The sequence below is a fragment of the Eleutherodactylus coqui genome, chromosome 4 (genome assembly GCF_035609145.1).
Source record: "Eleutherodactylus coqui strain aEleCoq1 chromosome 4, aEleCoq1.hap1, whole genome shotgun sequence".
In the NCBI taxonomy this organism is placed as follows: domain Eukaryota; kingdom Metazoa; phylum Chordata; class Amphibia; order Anura; family Eleutherodactylidae; genus Eleutherodactylus; species Eleutherodactylus coqui.
In genome coordinates, this window is record NC_089840.1 from 281,929,478 (window position 1) to 281,950,843 (window position 21,366).

The 21,366-nt window shown below is 45.7% G+C and overlaps 1 protein-coding gene across 4 annotated transcripts in view; it reads right to left on the bottom strand.

Annotated features, from left to right (window-relative positions):
• LOC136624337 (gastrula zinc finger protein XlCGF57.1-like) overlaps window positions 1-21,366 on the bottom strand; it is a 721,853-nt gene that overhangs the window by 626,825 nt on the left and 73,662 nt on the right. For 2 of the 4 annotated variants that reach the window (XM_066598269.1, XM_066598272.1), the window contains exons 1-2: window positions 20,946-21,249; window positions 20,733-20,856 (exon numbers count right to left, since the gene is read on the bottom strand). The exons of 1 other annotated variant lie outside the window; for it this stretch is intronic. In XM_066598269.1, the coding sequence (XP_066454366.1) occupies window positions 20,733-20,856; window positions 20,946-21,185 (364 nt within the window). In that variant the 5' untranslated portion in view covers window positions 21,186-21,249. Of the gene's footprint in view, window positions 1-20,732; window positions 20,857-20,945; window positions 21,250-21,366 lie in introns of those variants that run through there. One more of the 4 variants, XM_066598271.1, reaches the window with a different exon arrangement.

The following is a 21,366-nucleotide window of genomic DNA, read 5'->3' on the forward strand; positions in this document are numbered from 1 at the left end:
ATCACAGCGCAGCTTTTTTAGGTTACCTCAGTGGTATAATATATAACAACCAATCACAGCGCAGTTTTCATGTTTCCTCAGCTTTATAATATATAACACCCAATCACAGGGCAGCTTATATGTTACCTCAGCAGTATAAAATATAACAACCAATCACACTGCAGCTTTCATGTTACGTCAGCAGTAAGAGAAATAACAACCAATCACAGCGCAACTTTTATTCTGCCTCAGCAATATAAAAAATAGCAACGAATCACAGCACAGCATTCATTTTACCTCAGCGGTATAATATATAGCAACCAATCACAGCACAGCTTTTATTTTACCTCAGCATTCTCAATATCCAGGAATTATCTTGTGATACGTTCGGCGGATGCATCATTTTGTAGTTGAACACGCATCCCGTTGCTCGTAATGCCTTTTGCTTTTGTGCTTGAGATGGAAATCAAACGATCTTTGTCTGGGGGGGCATAACTGTTGACGACGCTCGCACGCGCGCGCGCCACCTATCGTAGGATAGATGTAATATGCCAGTAATCTTCCCAGGAGTGTACTCAACAACTTCTCATTAACTTTTCCTATTTATGACATAATCAATGCTCGTGCCAAATTTCAAGTTTCTATTACATTGGGAAGCGAGAAAATTCGATTCCGTACGTAAAATTTGGACGCCAATTGTTTTGCACTTAAAATTGAATAATCGAGTTGGGACCCATTAACTTTTCCTATTTATGACATAATCAATGCTCGTGCCAAATTTCAAGTTTCTATGACATTGGGAAGCAAGAAAATTAGATTCCGTACATAAAATTTGGACGCTAAATCTTTGGCGCTTAGAATTAAATAATCGAGTTGGGACCCAGTAACTTTTCCTATTTATGACATAATCAATCCTCGTGCCAAATTTCAAGTTTCTATGACATTGGGAAGCGAGAAAATTAGATTGCGTACGTAAAATTTGGACGCCAATTTTTTTCGCCTAAAATTGAATAATGGAGTTGGGACCCATTAGCTTTTCTATTTATGACATAATCAATGCTCGTGCCAAATTTCACGTTTCTATGACACCGGAAAGCGAGAAAATTAGATTCTGTACGTAAAATTTGGACGCTAATTCTTTGGCACATAGAATTAAATAATCGAGTTGGAACCCATTAGCTTTTCCTATTTATGACATATTCAATGCATGTGCCAAATTTTAAGTTTCTATGACATTGGGAAGTGAGAGATACGTGGGGGGGGGGGTAACTGACGACGACGCACGCATGCGCGCCATTTATCGTAGCATAAATGTACTATGCCTATAATCTTCCCAGGAGTGTACTCAACAACTTCCCAAAGTTTCATGGCGATCGGATGAATGGTGTAGTAGCGCATAAAGGACAAACAGACAGACACACAGGCAGACATACACTCAACTTTATATATATAGACAAGTGAGCAGTGGGGCCAGGAATTTATTCAGTTGTGCCCTGCAATCCAACGGGTGCTCCTTCCATTATAGGCCTTGCCATGTGTCCTGTAAGTAGATTAGGGCCACGATGGGTATGTTTCTGAACACGGGACAAACGGGGGGATCCATTTTGGGGTTAAAGTGTTCATTCCTATGTACACTGTACAAAAAAAACCTGTTTTTAAATTGACAAAATTGCCAAAAAAATGAAAATCACAATTTTTTCCTTTTGCTTTGCTTGAATTCATTCAAAAACTGTGGGGTCAAAATGGGCAGCACACCCCTAGATACATTTGTTAAGGGGTCTAGTTTTTAAAATGGGGTCATTTGTGGGGGTTCTCTTTGGGTTTGGCCGCTCAAGAGCTCTACAAGAGAGGTATGGGGCCTAAAACGCCTTCAAGGAAAATGTATGTTCTGAAAGACACCGACTACTCCTTCCATTTTGGGCCCCGTGGTGCATCCAAATATCACATTAGGGCCACAATGAGTATATTTCTGAAGACGGGAGAAACAGGAGTATCCATTTTGGGGTGTCAATTCTTATTTTCATGTGCACTATAGGAAAAAATGTATTTAAAATGACATATTTGCAAAAATATGAAATTTTATTTTTTCTTCTCTAAATTTAATTAATTTCTGAAAAAAAGACTGTGGGGTCAAAATACACCCCCCCCCCCTAAGTGGATACATTAAGGGATGTCGTTTTTAAAATGGGGTCATTTAGGAGGGTATCTATCATTGTGACACCTATGAGCCGCTGCAAACTTGGCTTGGTGCAGCAAAACAAAGTGTTCCTCAAAATGCTGAAAATTAATGTTAAATTTGTACGTCATCTAAATGGTTAAAAAAAAACAAAACACAAAAGTTTTTCAAATGTGCATTCAGAATAAAGTAAACAGATGGAAATATATATCCTATCAAAAATTTGTACAGTATGTCTGCACATATTACAGTTGAAAATGTGAAAAAAAATTTAATTTTTTTTCCAGTATTGATACTTTTAATAAACAGACACGAATTAAATCGGTCTATTTTTGCAACGTAAATGAAGTACAACATGTGGCGAAAAAACAATGTCAGAATCACTTGGATATGCAAAACCTTCACTGAGTTATGCTATGTTGAACGACATGTCAGATTTCCAAAATCTGGGGGGGCGGAGCCTGACCGCTGCGCTGTATGGCCGACTGAGTGCAGAGCTCCGGCGGCAAGACACCCAAAGAGGCTCACAGCAGCGAGCTGAAGCGCCGATATGAGGAGAGTCGGGAAGGAGAGGGGAAAGGAACACACAGGGACCCTGCGGGCGAGCAGGGGACAGGCGGATATGCAGCCCTACTTAAAAGAAAAGAGTTCCCGCTCACCGCTATTCCCTGCCAAGATGGCGCCGGCACAGACCTCCGCAGCAGCTCACAGTAAGGAGGGGGAGGAGGGGGCTATCTCGGACAGCGAAGATGGAGAGGCTGTTTCAAGAGGCTTTATGAAAGACCTCATTATGAAAGCTTTACATCCCATCATGTCTGAATTGGGTGAAATTAAGGAGGACATCAGGCACCTGGGAAGGCGGGTAGAAGACCTGGAGACCTCCACCTCTTCCTTAACTACCCATGCCACCGAAATGGCACAGATCCTGCAGGAGCACCATAACCATATTAATAGAGCCCTATTGATGCAGGAGGACTTAGAAAATAGAAGCAGGAGGTGTAATATACGCATCAAAGGGCTACCGGAATCGTGGGCCACGGACTGCCTCTCTAAAGTGGCAAAATAATTTTTTTCAACTTTACTTGGCCCAGAGAGTCGCCCAGATCACGATAGAACGGATACATAGGGCCCTCAGACCCCTCCCGGCGAACACAGAGCCTCCAAGAGACGTGATTTGCAAATTGTTGTCCTTTCAGGACGCGTTCGCCATACTGAGGGCCGCTAGAAGCTACAGAGATTTAAAATATTCAGAGGTATCCCTGCAGATATTCCAGGACCTTGCCCCCACTACCCTGGACAAGCGCCGCCTCCTCCGGCCACTCCTGGACGTACTCAAGGATAGAGGAATCAAATACGCCTGGCTATTTCCGTTTGGTCTGGGCATTTCGCATAAAGGCCGTAGGTTCAATGTCAGAGATCCGGGAGATCTGCCGGCGTGCTGGCAGTTCTTAGACATAGAGCCGGTAGACCTTCCGTGCTGGTTCCCGCTCCCGGAGCTGACGAAATTGCCTGAGCTCCCTTCCCCGGCGGCATGGAATACAGCCGGACCTGCAAAGTCACCCAGGAGCAAGAAAAAGAAAAGCCGTGATACCACTCCAGCAGGAGACTGAATCTCTTTATACACACAGTCTGGCTTGTTGATCTCCTGCAGAACTCCCAGTAGGGAGTTGAAGGCTTGACTTTTTACATACCAGAGCGTTTTGGAACAGAGGCTGGACTTGGTCTGAGTCCTGAAACTTACACGCTGTGGCCCCGGCCGACCCGCAAGGAGCTCCCTGTTGGCCTTGCTGGACTTACTGATGGTTTCTCCTCCTCTCCGTAATTGGCTGAGGGCTTCTCATGCCCTTCTCCTGACTCACTTATGTTATCTCTTTCGTGTTTGATATTCTGTTTCTTAACTAGATCCTCTAGGGTGTCTGTCAGGGCAGGCTTCGTGCAACTCGGTACCTCTGCCTGGTATTGATTCCATACCAGTTTCCCACCTTTAGTGGGTTATACCGCCTTGCACTCCCCCCCCCACTGACTGTCCTAGGACTAATTCGTCTTTTTCATAACTAATCTATATATTTAGTTGCTGTGTTACCCCTCTCCTGTGTGTCTTCCTTCCACCCTGGGCGTCTGCCCTCTCCCTATATCTATCCTCCTCATTCCCGATATCCTGTATAGCAAATATAGTTCTACTGATATACCAGTCTTTCTATTCTTTAGGTCTCCTCTGTGACACGCCATGCCTCCGTCTCTCCGACCAGCCGCAGACGATAGACTCCGCCTCTCCTCCTTTAATGTGAGAGGGCTCAACTCTCCCTTCAAGCGGCATAATGTAGCCCAACTACTCCGAAAATACGGCACAAAAATCGCCTTCCTTCAAGAAACTCACTACAAGAGGGGTAGGTGCTTAGCCTTACTGGGCAAATTGTTCTCGCAGGGCTTCCACAACCCACACCCAACATCAGCTTCCAAGGGGGTCTCCATCCTGTTTCATAGGTCCATTCCCTTCACATGCGAAGCGCAACACATGGATGGAGAGGGCAGGGTCATCTACCTAAGAGGGCACATTAACAACTTTAAGATCACCTTGGCCAACCTGTACACACCAAACGCTAATCAGGTCTCGTGGCTGGTCGGGCAACTGGAGACTCTCAGGGAGTTTGCGGTGGGCCCCATTATATTGGGCGGAGATCTTAACCTCAAAATGAATCCTCTGTTAGAGTCATCTTTTGGACGTTCTCAGATCTCTCAAACCAAACTGAGGCGATTGCACCGCTCTCTCTCAGAGATGGGATTGGTCGATGCGTGGCGCCAGTGCTTTCCCTCCGTTAAGGATTATACCTACTTTTCTCAGGTACACGCCTCATTTCAGAGGCTAGACTATATTCTCATTGCTTCAAAGCTTCTACCTTTTCTGGCTGATTCATCCATCGCCGCTACTACCATCTCTGACCACGCCCCATTGCACGTAGATTTAAAACCTCTATGCAACACACCCCGGGAGTGGAGATGGCGACTGAACCCTTCCCTGTTAGACTCTGAGGAAGATAAGACGCCACTCGCAAAACAACTAGACGAATTCTTTAAGCTCAATACAGGAGGGGACCAGTCGCCGGCCATAGTGTGGGAAACGCACAAAGCGTTCATTAGAGGCCTACTGATAGCACTGGGCGCCAGGAAGAAAAAGAGCCAACAGAAAGAAATAGATGATTTATTAAAGCAAATCGCAAAGTTAGAATACTCCACCAAACTCTCACTATGCAAAGAGAACCTAACTAAACTGATCACCCTTAGAAAAGACTTAAAATTATGCCTGAAATCAAGATTCAATAAAAGATGCCTCCACCTTAAACATCTAGTTTTTGTACAAGGTAATAGGGGCAGTAAATATATGTCAGCGATGATCAAAAAAGCCCACACTAAGAATCAGATTAACGCAATAAAAACCTGGACAGGAGCGAAAGTCACGTCCTCCCCCAACATTGCGGCGGAATTTCAGCAATTTTATTCCCAATTATATAATCTGCGCCCCCAGAGGGATCGAGACGACATCGCAAAAGCCAGCGGCCAGATAGCAGAGTTCTTAAAAAAGCTCCATCTCCCATGTCTAGAGACAGAATCAGCCGAGGAACTCTTGGTCCCGGCGACGGAGGCGGAGGTGATCGGGGTCATCGACTCTTCCCCCCCAGGGAGGAGTCCCGGCCCGGATGGCCTCTCTCTCATATATTATAAATCTTTTCGCTCCACTTTAATTCCGCACCTAACGGAAACATTTAATTACCTTTTGAAAGGTGGTCCTCTTCCAAAGCAGGCCCAAGAGGCTCATACTACTTTAATACACAAAGAGGGCAAGGACCCGGAGATGTGCGGTAGCTACAGGCCCATTTCTTTGATAAACCTCGATGTTAAGTTATGGGCCAAACTACTTGCCAAGCGTATGGAGAAACACATCCCGCACCTGGTTGATAGGGAGCAGGCGGGCTTCGTGAAGGGAAGGGAGGGGAGGGACAATTGCATGCGTATCCTACATGCAATGCATTATGCGAATGTAAAAGGAATCCCACTAGCCCTAGTAAGCACCGATGCCGAAAAGGCTTTCGACAGAGTCGATTGGATATATATGAGATCTGTCCTCCTCCACTTCAACTTCCCTTCCCCCCTTTGTCGGGGCCATCTTCTCTCTATATGCGGAGCCCTACGCTAGGTTAAAAATAAATAATATTCTGTCTCCCCCATTTAAGATAAAAAATGGCACGCGTCAGGGGTGCCCATTATCCCCTACTCTGTTTATACTGGCCCTGGAACCCCTACTCCAGAGTGTCAGGTTGGACTGGGAGATACGGGGACTGAAGGCTGGGGGACGTACGCTTTCTGCGACAGCCTTCGCAGACGACATCATCTTTTTAATCACTAACCCAGAGAGAGGCTTACCTAAACTGATTGCAAGCTTAGAATATTTTGGGACCCTTTCAAACTTTAAGATCAACTTTAACAAATCAACCGCACTGAACGTGTCTATCCCGGGAGCTAGATGCGGGAACTTGGTGTCGGGATCCCCGTTCTCCTAGTCCAGCACGGCAATAGAGTTTTTGGGAGTAAGACTGACAAGGAAGGTCGGCGATCTCTATGCAGCAAACTTCCCACCACTGTTAGCTAAAATCAAAACCTTGTTACAAAACTACGATGTCCCCTACATTTCCTGGTTTGGGAGGAAAAATCTAATAAAAAACCTACATATTCCCTATAATCCTATACCATATCAGATCCCTCCCGATCCAACTACCATCCAGCTTCTTCAGCACCCTGCATTCGCTGTTCATAAAGTTCATCTGGAGACAGAAGAGTCCCAGGCTGGCTTACAGCTTGATGATGAGAAGGAGGGAGGAAGGAGGAATAGGAATGCCCAATATTCATGATTTTTACATAGCCGCCCACATTAGCTACTGGTCGAGACTAACTTCCCCCTCAGGCGACCCCCTACTATATCAGATGACTAACGAAATGTACAGAGCCTCAGTAATGGGAAACTTGTGGTTCCCCATGAGAGCTATATATAGAAACAGAAAATTCAATCCCCTGTTAAGGGGACCCTGCGAGGCGTGGGACTTACGGGGGGGAGACGTTGGCTCCAACGCCCTCTCCGATTACCCCTCTGAGTTCTCTACCCGCCCTTATGGGACTACCGCCGGACCTTTGCACAAATAAACTTTGGCTGAAATTCGGAAGCAAGCCTCTTGGTGAGCTTCTGTCCTTGAAACACTTGAACCCTAAAGAGGTGGTGGAGACCCTGTTGCCCGGCCAGCCACTGACCTTTCTCCAACGAGCACAGGTGGAGGGAGTGATTGGAGACTTCACCAGGAAATTTGTCTCCACGAGACCCCTCACAACCTTTGAGAGAGCTGTGAAAGAGAATAGGCCACACGGCAGGAGGATTGCCTTCATCCGCAAACACTGCTTCCCTCCTCTATCAGACACTAAACCAGCGTTTCTTTACTCATGGGAAAAAAGAGCTACATATCACTCTGACATCTCATGAGACCCAGCTAATCTTAAAACTCGCGTATGGGCTTTCTTCTTGCATCATCATGCAGGAAGCTCATTATAAGCTTCTTGCCAGATGGTGTAGAACCCCACAGTGGCTCTCTGATCATAAACTCGCACCCTGCAACAAATGTTGGAGATGCGAAGGAGATACAGGCACCTTCTTACACATTTGGTGGAGCTGCCCAGCCCTGAACATCATTTGGCAAGGGATAACAGTGTCCCTCCAAAAAAATAGCCCTGAGCTTCATACTCACCCCTGAGGTGTTGTTTTTGTGGAGGCCCTCGAGAAACTTTAATCCCCTGAAACAAAAATTGCTAGCACATGCGATTGATGCTGCCAAGGCACTTATTCCTCTTATGTGGCTACAAAAAACCCCTCCTCTCTTGAGCCAATGGAAGGACAGAATGGATCAGACCTTCAATCTGGAGAAACTCTCTGGATGGTCTAAAGGCTCTCATGGAAAATTCTGGGAGCCCATGGAGTGTCATACGCACTACGATAAGTTCTTGAGGCTTCAGAGGTGGGTAACTGAGGCGCGTCGGCGGTGTCTGAGAGACGGAGAGAGGCTTCGGGAGAGGCTTAGGGATCTAGGGCGTTGCCCACCCCGAGATCCTTCTCCCCTCCCCACAACAGGCACTTTATCAGGATATCTTCCCCACTTTCCCGACCCCCCCCCCCTTTTCCCTGTCTTCCCCCGTCTGTCAATGTTTGTTACCTCTTTCCTTTTTGGTTGTGTCATGCCATACCAGAAGTGCCTCACCTGATTAGGTTACCGTCCTATTTTCTATAATAGTCCCAGGCACGTTTATTTAATGTTTGACCTATGGCCACGACACTATGTTTACTGTACTAATATGTGTTCAAAAATGTTATAAAAACCTGGATTTGAAAAAAAAAAAAAAAAAGATTTCCAAAATCTGTCTCCGTCACTAAAGAGTTAATGAACAATCTAATGTATAAAAGAAGTGTTTTAAAGAGAAGGGGTACCCAGGGGTACTGGTGAGTTCAGCTATGCTAAGAGTGCAACAACAAAACCAGTTAGAGAATCCACAACAGAAACCTGGGAAAACTGAGGAGCAGAACTCCAAAACATTGTTCTGAATCCACATTAATACTCAACCTTCCCACCTGAGGAACATCTTATCGAAACATTGGGGGATCCTACAAGGTGACCCCTTTCTATCTGACAATATCCCCAGTCGACCTCAAGTGGTACTCGAAGAAATAAAACTGAAAAATATACTGGCACCCTCTCACCAACCCAAATGGAAGATCCTAACTCATATTTCAAGTACATCCATGTGTTTGCGGAGGGGGGGAGTGAGGGGCATACACGACGCTTTTGGATGTGGCAAATAAAATTGTAAATGCTGCCAGAATATTTGCCACAGCAGGAAGGAGATATTTATACAAGACTAGCTGATATACCCGGCTTCGGCCGAGTTAATTTGGTACTTGTGTTTATCTGGTGTTCACACGGAAAATCTTATGAAGTTGTGGTTACTTTAGAGATAGCAGAAAAACATATGTTCACCATTTTGCATAGTTCTCTGCGTTACCCAGGAAACACCACGAGGAGGCAACCATGCGACGTTTCCTTTATATAAAATGACATCAGGAAGTGAGAGAATTAGATTACGTACCTAAAATTTGGACGCTAATTCTTTTGCGCTTAGAACTGAATAATCGACTTGGGACCCATTAACTTTTCATATTTAAGACACAATCAATGCTTGTGCCAAATTTCACGTTTCTATGACACCGGAAAGTGAGAAAATTACATTCTGTACGTAAAATTTGGATGCTAATTCTTTTGCGCATAGAATTGAATAATCGAGTTGGGACCCATTAGGTTTTCCTATTTATGACATAATCAATGCTCGTGCCAAATTTCACGTTTCTATGACACCGGAAAGTGAGAAAATTACATTCCGTATGTAAAATTTGGACGCTAATTCTTTTGCGCATAGAATTGAACAATCGAGTTGGGACCCATTAGCTTTTCCTATTTATGACATATTCAATGCACGTGCCAAATTTTAAGTTTCTATGACATTGGGAAGTGAGAGATTTAGATTATGTACGTTAAATTTCGACGCTAATTCTTTTGCGCTAGAATTGAATAATCAAGTTGGGACCCATTAACTTTTCCTATTTTGGAGATAATCTATGCTTGTGCCAAAATTCATGTTCCTACGACATCGGGAAGTTGGAGAACTTTTGGCGAGTGAGTCAGTCAGTCAGTCAGTCAGTGAGGGCTTTCGTCTTTATATATATAGATGTGAATAAAAGTTATATTCTACAATATCTTTTAAACTATGGATCAATCTGTATTACTTACCTCCATGAGTGTCCATGCGGCCTGAAATATGTGGGCCGAACAATAAACGCATTACAGACTTGAGTGGAGGCTGGAACCGGCACGTGTCATGGGGCGGAGCTACGCGATGACGCGTGCAAGGGGGCGGAGCCAAAACACCGATGATGGCCGATGCTGCCGAGCGGAGCCGAAGGGAGAAGACCGCACAGCGCAAGCGCGTCTAAAAAAGCAAGAAGACACCGTAGTTAGACGGAACCATGGTGACGGGGACGCTAGCAACGGAGCAGGTAAGTGAATAACTTCTGTATGGCTCATATTTAATGCACGATGTATATTACAAAGTGCATTAATATGGCCATACAGAAGTGTATAAACCCACTTCATTTCGCGAGACAACCCCTTTAAGGCCAGAAAGCCCCGCCCCTCCTGTGGGTTTAGGTTTTGAGAGGGTTCGGTAGCTGATGTGTAAAAGCAGATTGTAGGCATTTTAAAAAATTCACGGGGGGCTGAATAGGCCGAGTCTGGAATAAGTACAACAAGCGAGGGGCGACGTCCATCCTTAGCACATTTATTCCACCAAAACGGGAGATATTTTTTGTCGTAGCTATTCTAGCTCAGATATGTAAAAATATTAAATAGTTAAAGGGGTTTTCCCATTAACTGCAGGTACAATAATTTGTGGAGCGCCTAGTCTACTGATAACATCCTAATGGGACAATTACTTTACCCAATAAACTTACTTTTTTACTTCCACATTGTAGGACGTGTTCTGCGCTGATTTCCTCCCATGCGGTGATGGTAATTTCCTACCTCCAGGGGGCGCTCATACAGCTTGTAAGATTACAGAGCGCAGGAGCCAAACGAGCCGTGGATAAGAGCTGCTGACGCCCCCTGCTGTAAACTGCCCTGTACTGCGCTGCAACTACACAGTCTGCTGATCATGTGCTGCTGACCGGAGAATAAAGACGCCTTTATAAGCCCGAAACCGCCATTATCAGTGGGCACAGATATGTTTGTAGCCATTCACTAACCCAGCTGACTGTTACTTGTACCAAGATGTGGGAAGTTCCTACTGAGCATGCCCAGTCCTTCTGGTTCCAGCAGCAGAGGAGAGGGACATGATAATAGTACTTGCACATGTGCGGAGGCAGCACTGGGGACGGGGGTCCAGGTCTGATAGAGTGATTGGATGTTGCCCCTGACATAGTGCATGGGGTATCAGCTGGGGGCAGATGGAAGGAGCAGCTGAATGCAGAATGAGGATGGCTTCTCCTTACACGGCGCCTGTGGCTCTACCAAAACATTAAGGGGAAATAACATAACTGCTTGTATAGCTTATTGCTGTATATTCCACGATTATTACAGAACTGCTGACTGATTTGTACTCGTTGCAGCCTGCAGGCACACGGCGAAGGACTGTCCTGAACTCACTATCCACAGCATCAGGACAGGGATCTGCTCCTTTGTGCAAGGAGGAACAGGAGAAGTAGTGCCAGAACCCTACAGAATGACCCCCAGCAGACTATAAAATAATAATCTTTATTTGTATAGCGCCAACTTGTTCTGCAGCGCTTTCAAGCACAGGAGAAAACCGACAATACAACAAATTACATGTTTTTCTACAATCAATTTGAAACAAACGAGGTGGAGGCGATATAGGCAGTACAGGAATTACATGAGTAAATCAGTTATTAGGAAGAAAACGGGTGGATCGGCAGGGAGGTGCCGGGGTAGAGGTCATATGCAGGGTGGAAGGTGTGGGGAGCTGTAGGGAGGGGCAGGGGGACTAGGTCAGGAGATTTAGTATGCCTCCCTGAAGGGGTGCGTTTTTAAGGCAAGTCTGAAATTTTGTGCATTGTGGATTGTCCAGATGCCTTGGGGTAGAGCTTTCCAGAGGATGGGTGCTGCTCTGGTGAAGTCCTGGAGGCGAGCATGTAAAGTTTGTATTAGTGGGGAGTTTAGTCTGCATGTGTTAGCGGATCGGAGTATGTGGGCTGGGTGATAAATGGACAGAAGGGAAGCGATGTGCCATGGGTGAGGGTGAGGAGTCTAAATTTAGTTCTGCAGTGGATGGGCAGCCAATGCAATGACTGGCATAGTTCAGAGGCATCGGAGAAATGGCTGGATAGAAAAATGAGCCTAGCTGGTGTGTCTAATATAGATTGAAGAAGGAGAGTCTGGTGCGGAAAGGCCGTTGAGCAGCAAGTAGCAGTAGTCAAGTCGGGAATGGATGAGGGCGTCAACAAGTGTCTTTAGCATGTCCATGGAGAGGAATAGCCAGATTTGAGCAATATTTCTGAGGAGCAGGTGGCATTTTTGGGACAAAGATTGGATGTGAGGGTTGAAGAAGAGGTCAGAGTCTGGTATGACACCCAAGAAGTGGGCGTGCTATCTGGGAGTGGTGCCAGATACCGATATGGAGATATTGGAGGGAGATCGGAAAGCAGAGGGTGGAAACACGAGGTGATCAGTATTGGAAAGGCTTTGTTTGAGAAAGAGGAAGGACATGGTGTTAGAGACAGCAGACAGACAGTCTGTGGGATTTTGGAGGAATGGTGTTGAGATGTCACAGGAAGAGGCATATAGCTGGGTGTCCTCAGCGTAGATTTGGAATTAGAGGAAGAGTTTGCGGATAGTTTGTGCAATTGGGACTTTAGAGAAGAGTAGGGGACCAAGGTCTGAGCCCTGGGCCACCCCAACAGCGAGAGGAGGTGGAAAGGAAATAGGGCCAGTAAGGAGGGCTGACAGAGCGAAGCATGTTGAGGAGGAGTTTGTGGTCAACAGTGTCAAATACTGCAACAGGTCAAGGAGGATTAGCAGGGAGTAGTCGTCTCTCGACTTCGCTGTCATCAGGTCACTACTGACCAAATTGTTGGAAACAGACTCCGCGGGAACCATGAGGGCCCAACATCCTGTAATGGAAGCTGAGCTCACATCCCAGCACCATGTAGCATTTGCCAGAGACACCAGAATTAGCAAGTCCACCATTGGCATCCTGTTCTCTGCACAGACAAGAGCAGCTTCACAAGGAGCACATGTAACAGACATGAAAGAGTCTGCAGAGGATGGAGATAATCCACATCTGATATACCAGGCTTCGGGCAAGTAAATTTGGTACAAGTGTTTATCTGTTGTTTGCGTGGAACATTTTATGAAGCTGTGGTTACTTCAGAGGATTAGAGGAATAAAATATGTATACACATAGAGGTGAGGTAGATTCTCCTCAGTATATACACATAAAGGTGAAGTAGATTCTCCCCAGTATATACACACAGAGGTGAGGTAGATTCTCCTCAGTATATACACACAGAGGTGAGGTAGATTCTCCTCAGTATATACACAGAGGTGAGGTAGGTTCTCCTCAGTATATACACCCAGAGGTGAGCTATATTCTCCTCAGTATATACACCCAGAGGTGAGGTAGATTCTCCTCAGTATATACACTGTATTAGAGTGAGAGGTAAAGTGTGGGACGGACGGTACATATCGCAGAGACTACTAGCATCTGTGAGGTAAACCCGGTCCGTCTCTCACTCCAGTACTCAGTTTCACCTGGCCCAAGTAGGTGAGATGCATAAATGGGCGCAGGTTGCAGTATGAAGAGGGAGGTGTGCTCTGTGTGAGCAGCAGAGGCTTACAGAGAGTGCGGAGCTGGAGACACTGCACCACGCTGCTGGGAAGGTTTGCTTTACTTTGCCCTATTGGAGTTTACAAACACTTTTGGTGTTACTATTGCTGGACTGCTTATATAAAAGGATTTTCCTTGAACTTTCTGTTATCTGGAGAATGCCAGTACTTTTTGTTTTGCTCATCAAGTCTGAATAAAGACAAGACACTCAGCATTTGGTCGTGGACTGGTGTGTTTCCCCCTGCATTGCTACAATTGGTGGAGGATGCGCTGGCAGTAAAAGACCCACGGGTACATGTCCTGAGTGAAAGCAGCAATAAGAATGCAAGCTGCCACGACAACTATGGAGGAGTTGGTGAAGCAGCTGGTGCAAGTGAGTGTGCAACAGCAACAAATGCAACAGGAGACAAACCAACTCATGGTAAAGCAAATGGCCGTGCTGACTGAGGCCATTCAGACTAAAGAGACTGTAGATCCCTCCAGGCAACAGGCCCAGATGGACGCTTTAAAAACAGTAAGAGGGACATTACAAAAAATGATGCCACAAGATGATGTGGAGGCCTTCCTCGCCATTTTTGAGCGGGTGGCAGAGAGGGCGCAATTGCCTCAAGAGCGGTGGATGGAGGTGTTGGCCCCGTACTTAACTGGAGAACCCCAGAAGGCGTATTATGATTTGGCGCAGCAGGATGCCCGAGAATACACCAAGTTAAAAGCTGAAATCCTTGCTCGCCTGGGAGTCAGCACGGCACTCAGAGCACAGCGGGTGCATACTTGGAAGTATTCTCCGGAGAAGCCACCCCGGTCTCAAATGTTTGACCTGCTTCATCTGGCTCAAAAATGGCTATAGTCAGAGACCTCATCACCTGCCCAGATTGTTGAAAAGGTGGTGATGGACTGATTTGTGCAGTCCCTGTCTAGGCCCATGCAGCGTTGGGTTGTCCAAGGAGATCTCACGAATGCAGATGAATTGGTGGGCCTTGTAGAGAGATATCTCACAGCGGAGGAGGCGCTTCCCACTGCAAGAGCTGGATCTCGTGGTGTCAACCCGGGGTTGAATGCCCGGAGGAAGGAATCCCGGGTCAGCATGGAGGAGAAGCCACAGAATCCGCGGCGAGCGATGCTCGTCAGGAGGAGTCAAGTCACCCCGCTGCGGTGCTGGGAGTGCCAGGAGCCAGGGCATATTGCAGCCCACTGTCCAGTGAAAACAGAGCCCATGGACTGTACATATGGTCGGCGATGTTCGTGCTTTGCACATCCGGTATGCAGTGCGACGCCGGCCAAGGACCCACAGCCCCAGAAGTGCCAGGTAACAGTGAACGGGGTCAAGGTGTCAGCCTTGCTCGACTCAGGGAGCTTGGCCACGCTGATCAGGGCCTCCTTTCCCCATGTATTACTCCAGGGGGAAAAACTGGGGGTTATTTGCATACATGGTGACACAAAAGGGTACCCAGTTGCCCAGGTATCCATAGACACTGACTCTGGAGTGTGTGCACACAAGGTTGGGGTGGTGAAAAATTTGATCCACCCGGTTATCCTTGGGAGAGACGTCCCCCTCTTCTGGAACTTATGGACTAATTTGTTACCGCAGGGTAACCAGGACAATGGAGTCCCTAATGACGAGTTGCCTTTTGCAGGGGTAACTGAGGACGAGGAGCCGTCAGAACCTCAGATGATTGATCTTGAGTTGGCACCGGATAATTTTGGATCTGCCCAGATTAATGACTAGACTTTGAAATATGCGTTTGAGAATGTGTCTGTTATAAATGGTGCACCGCAGAGTACAGGGGCAGCAAAGAGCTTCCCTCACTTCGCCGTTAAAAACGAGTTGTTGTACAGAGTTGCCAAAATTAGAGATGAGGTAGTGGAGCAGCTTCTAGTACCTGATTCCTATAGACACACAGTCTTACATTTGGCACATATTAGGGGGCCACTTGGGGGCTGAAAAAACGCAGGAGCGCATCTTGCAGAGATTCTACTGGCCAGGCTGCTACAAGGAAATAGCAGAGTTTTGCCAATTCTGTCCCACCTGCCAGGTGTCCGCTCCTGCTCCACATTTTAAGAGCCCCGTTACCAATAATTTAAGTGCCATTTGAACGGGTTGCCATGGACCTTGTAGGGCCTTTGGTAAAGTTGGCAAGGGGTCACCGGTTTATTTTGGTAGTAGTTGACTACGCAACCAGGTACCCAGAAGCAGTTCCACTGAGGAATACTTCCTCCAAAAGTAGTGGAAAAGAATTGTTTTATATATTTTCCAGAGTGGGTATACCAAAAGAAATACTAACGGACCAGGGGACTCCATTTATGTCCAAAATGATGCAGGAACTCTGCAAACTGCTGAAAATTAAGCAGTTACGTACCTCTGTCTATCATCCCCAGACCGACAGGTTGGTAGAGAGGTTTAATAAAACCCTAAAAAGTATGTTGAAAAGGGTGGTAGCGAAGGATGGACGAGACTAGGACTGTCTGCTTCCCTACCTGCTCTTCTCCATCCGAGAGGTCCCACAAGCATTCACAGGCCGTTTGAGTTGTTATATGCGCGACAACACTGTGGATTACTTGATATTGCCAGAGAAATGTGGGAGGCCGAGGGTACTCCGCATAGAAGTGTGGTGGAACATGTGGCCCAGATGCAAGACAGAATGTCTAAAGTCATGTTCCTGGTGAGAGAGCACCTCCTCAGGGCTCAGGAAAGCCAAGCCCGTGTGTTTAATAGAGCGACAAAGGTCAGGCATTTCAGCCCGGGGGACCTGGTACTAGTGCTTGTCCCAACGGTAGAGAGCAAGTTCCTGGCCAAGTGGCAAGGGCCCTATGAGGTCGTAGAGAAAGTGGGTGAGGTCAACTATAAAGTTCATCAGCCGGGGAAAAGAAAACCTCTACAAATATATCATGTGAACCTGTTGAAAGCCAGGAAGCAGCAGGACTCTGGACAGACCATGTTTGGTTATGGAGTCAGCGAGTGACATCCATGATGTGACAATAGCTGAGGCATTGTCAAAGTCCCAGGTACAACAATGTAAAGAGTTTCTGCAGCGCAATAAGGACCTATTTACTGATCTGCCGGGTCGCACCAAGGTCATTGAACATGAGATTCTCACAAACCCCCAAGTAAAAGTTTGCCAAAAACCGTATTGAATTCCTGAGGCTCGTAGAGAGATAGTGTCTGCTGAAATAAAAAAAATGCTAGAACTGGGGGTAATCGAGGAGTCTAAGGGTGGATGGTCAAGCCCAATAGTGCTGGTGCCTAAACCCTCAGGGGAATGGCGGTTCTGTAATGATTACCGGAAGCTCAATGAGATATCAAAGTCGGATGCTTACCCCATGCCCAGGGTGAATGAACTAATTGAGAGGTTAGGCCCAGCCAGGTACATTACCACCCTAGATTTAACAAAAGGGTATTGGCAAATTCCCCTCACAAAGGAAGCTAAAGAGAAGACAGCTTTTTCAACTCCAGATGGCTGTTTCCAATAAAAGAGAATGCCTTTTGGGTTGAAAAATGCCCCTGCCACGTTTCAGAGAGTGATGGATAGATTGCTAGGTCCCCAGAAACGATACGCAGCAGCTTACCTGGATGACATCGTAATATTTAGCCAGGATTAGGAGAGCCACCTCAGTAAAGTTCAGGCAGTACTGGACTCTCCCAGAAGAGCAGGTTTCTCGATAAACCAAAAAAAAAATGTGCCTTAGGCATGGAGGAAGTTAAATACCTCGGTTTCATAGTCGGAAGGGTTTTGGTAAAACCTCAATGCAATAAATTAGAGGCCATACAGAACTGGCCCCAACCCCTGACAAAAAAACAAGCGAGACCCTTCCTGGGGATAGTAGGCTATTACCGATGTTTCATCCCTGATTTTGCCTCTATGGCAGCCCCGTTAACAGAACTCACGAAAGGGAGAAAGTCGGTAATGGCACAATGGTCACCAGAAGCAGAAAAGGCATTTGTAGAATTGAAACATGCATTGTGTCAGGAGCCTGTGTTGGTGGCGCCTGACTTCAAGAAAGCATTTATAGTCCATACAGATGCGTCTGATGTGGGTCTGGGAGCCGTTATGTCACAGGCGGTTAATGGGGAAGAACATCCTGTCATGTTTTTAAGGCGGAAGCTTACCCCCTGTGAGAAAAATTATGCAATAGTGGAGAAAGAGGCCTTGGCAATAAAATGGGCACTAGACGCGCTGAGATATTACCTACTGGGTAGGAAATTTAAGCTGGTCTCAGATCATGCTCCCCTAAAGTGGATGACTAAGAGGAAAGGGAACAACGCCAGAGTAACAAGGTGGTTCCTGGCCTTACAGGAGTTTGACTTTGAAGTTTAACACAGGCCAGGAAAAACCAATGATAATGCAGATGCCCTCTCAAGGGCTTATTGTTTGATGGTTGGTGCCCAGCCCCTGGCTTGGGGCAGAGGGGGGTGGTATGTAGTAGAGTGAGAGGTAAAGTGTGGGACGGACGGTACATATCGCAGAGACTACTAGCATTTGTGAGGTAAACCCGGTCCGTTTCTCACTCCAGTACTCAGTTTCACCTGGCCCAAGTAGGTGAGGTGCATAAATGGGCGCAGGTTGCAGTCTGAAGAGGGAGGTGTGTCCTGTGTGAGCAGCAGAGGCTTACAGAGAGTGCTGAGCTGGAGACACTGCACCTCGCTGCTGGGAAGGTTTGCTTTACTTTGCCCTTTTGGCGTTTACAAAGACTATTGTGTTACTACTGCTGGACTGCTTATTTAAAAGGACTTTCCTTGAACTTTCTGTTATCTGGAAAATGCCAGTAATTTTTGTTTTTTTCATCAAGTCTAAATAAAGACAAGACGCTCAGCATTTGGTCGTGGCCAGGTGTGTTTCCACCTGCATTGCTACAACACCCAGAGATGAGGTAGATTCTCCTCAGTATATACACCCAGAGGTGAGGTAGATTCTCCTCAGTATATACACCCAGAGGTGAGGTAGATTCTCAAAAGTATATACACCCAGAGGTGAGGTAGATTCTCCTCAGTATATACACCCAGAGGTTAGCTAGATTCTCCTCAGTATATACACACAGAGGTGAGGTAGATTCTCAAAAGTATATACACAGAAAGGTGTGATAGCATCTCCTTAGTATATACACAGAGAAGCATTAGATTCTCTTCAGTATATGCACAGAGAAGCGTTAGATTTTCCTCAGTATATACACATAGAGGTGAGGTAGAATATACAAATCATTTCCTTAAGCCTTATGTATCACAGATTTTTTCAAGCTTAGAATTGAACACTCAAGTTGTGACCCCTTTACTTTTCCTATGTAGGACCTAAAGAATGGTCATTGCAAATTTAACACTTGTACGACACTGGGAAGTTACATAACATAGGGGGTCACTTACTTTTGCACTTAGCATTGAATAATCAAGTTGTGAATGTTTTCGTTTTCCTATTTAGGACCTAAAGAATGGTCATGCCAAATTTTATGTTTGTACGACACCAGGAAGTAAGAGAGTTAATTGCCAGTCAGTGAGTGTTTTCATCTTTATATATATATATACTAGCTGATATACCCAGCTTCGCCTGAGTTAATTTAGTACAGGTGTTTACATGTTGTTTGCAGGGAAAATGAAGTCATAGTTACTTGAAAACCAAGGAATAAAATATGTATACACATATAGGAGTGTTAGATTCTCCTCAGACTGTATGTAGCAATGTCCCTCTGCAGAATGTGCAACCCCTACCACTCTCCTCACATTTTACTTTTAAAGGTAAAGCCCCTTTTTATTCAAATTTACCCCCAGATGGGAGGTTGCAGCCCCTTCTTAGCCTTAGAGGCTCCATCCCTGCAGTGCATGGCCGCTTCCTTATGTACTTTATAGCCTTTCAGTATATACTCATAGAGGTGAGGTAGATTCTCCTGAGTATATATACACAGAGATCAGTTAGATTCTCCTCAGTATACAAATCATTTACCTAGGCTTTATCGTTTCTGAGAAAAGAACTATGTAATGTATGGCGGCTTTTCAGTTTTTCACGCTTAGAATTAAATATTGAAGTTGCAACCCCTTTACTTTCCCCATTGGGTCATAAAGAATGGTTGTGGCAAATTTCATGTTTGTGCAGTTCATACGTGTGTTATTAGTTACATTACATATGAGGTCACTTACTTTTGCACTTAGAATTGAATAATCAAGTTGCCACCCCTTGACTTTTCCTACTTACAACCGAAAGAATGTTCATGCCAAATTTCACGCTTGTACGTCTCCGGGAAGTAATATAACATAGGGGGTAACTTATTTTTTGCACTTAACATTTAATAATCGAGTAATGACTCCTTTTCCTATTTTGGACCTAAAAAATCGTTGTGCCAAATTTCATGTTTGTCCGACATCGGGAAGTTAGAGAACTAGTGGCAAGTCAGTCAGTCAGTGGCTTTTGCCTTTATATATATAGATTTTGGCTGAATAAGGGAATATACAGCTGAAAACCCCGACAACACAGACTCTTCTCTACATGCAGTCTCACCTGGGGGGTCATCTGTAGGAATCCCCTCCTTACACGGCTGATACCCCCTCTCATGTTTCTGTGTAGCATCAATGGGGATCAGATCATCCTCCAGTTTCACCAGCTGTGAAATAAATATTGTAAAAGGCATCACACAGTTGGAGAAGTCGTGTGGAAGGTTTTATATGGCCAGAAAAGGTCATTAATTAGTATGAGGAGCCGGAATGACATGACAGCAGTAGTGATCTGGGCCAAATAGCTGCAGGTCTCCTGTATAACTCCAACCTGTTGCTTCTTTATTCCAATCAGAAGTCTCCAGAACCAGAAAATAGTGATAAGATGCGGAGATCTAATGTCTGTGGTCGGCTGTAATCCTGCCATCTCCAGCTTTCTCATTACACAAGTATCAATCATATAATAAGACTAAACACAAGACCTTCCCAGCCGTCCTACAGACCAGAGGGAAGATTTCATGAGACCTTCTCTCCATCTACCTGATCATCCTGTGGAAGAAGAGGCCGGGGACATCTCTCCGCTGCTGTTCTCTTAGTGGATCTACCTACAGAAAACACAGACAGCCACTGAATTTATTCTCTACATACAAATAAAGGCCATGTGGATTTAGTCCTGTCTATTACCTGGTGATAGGAGGGACTGGTGGTCCTCCATCACGATGTCCTTGTACAGATCCTTGTGTCCTTCCAAATACTCCCACTCCTCCATGGAGAAATAGACAGTGAAGTCCTGACACCTTATAGGAACCTGACAACACAATGATACCGTCATCACCCAGACACGTTATACGGCCATAGCGTTACTGTATAATGTCCCAGAATTCCCAGCAGCATCACCTCTCCAGTCAGCAGCTCAATCACCTTGTTGGTGAGTTCTAGGATCTTCTGCTCATTGATCTCCTCAAGTATCAGGGGGCGAGGTGGAGGCCATGTGATTGGGCTCAGGGGTCTTCCCCATCCATCAGACACTGGGGCCTGACAGCCATCACTAGAAGTCTTCTTCACTACCGTGTAATCCTGTTTATTGGGAAATACATCCATAAATATCCCTGCAGACATTTCTAGTATCCTCCCCATCTGGTCCGGCAGTTATGTCGGCTCTTCACATCTGTGTTCATCAGTTCTGTTGTTCTATGAGGGCACGTGTATATATTGCTATATGTTTTTATATCTTTAGACCTGCGTGCAAATTCTATGCAATGCTTTGTGACAAAAAACTTAATATTCAAAATACGTAATATGCATTCTTAAAAAATCA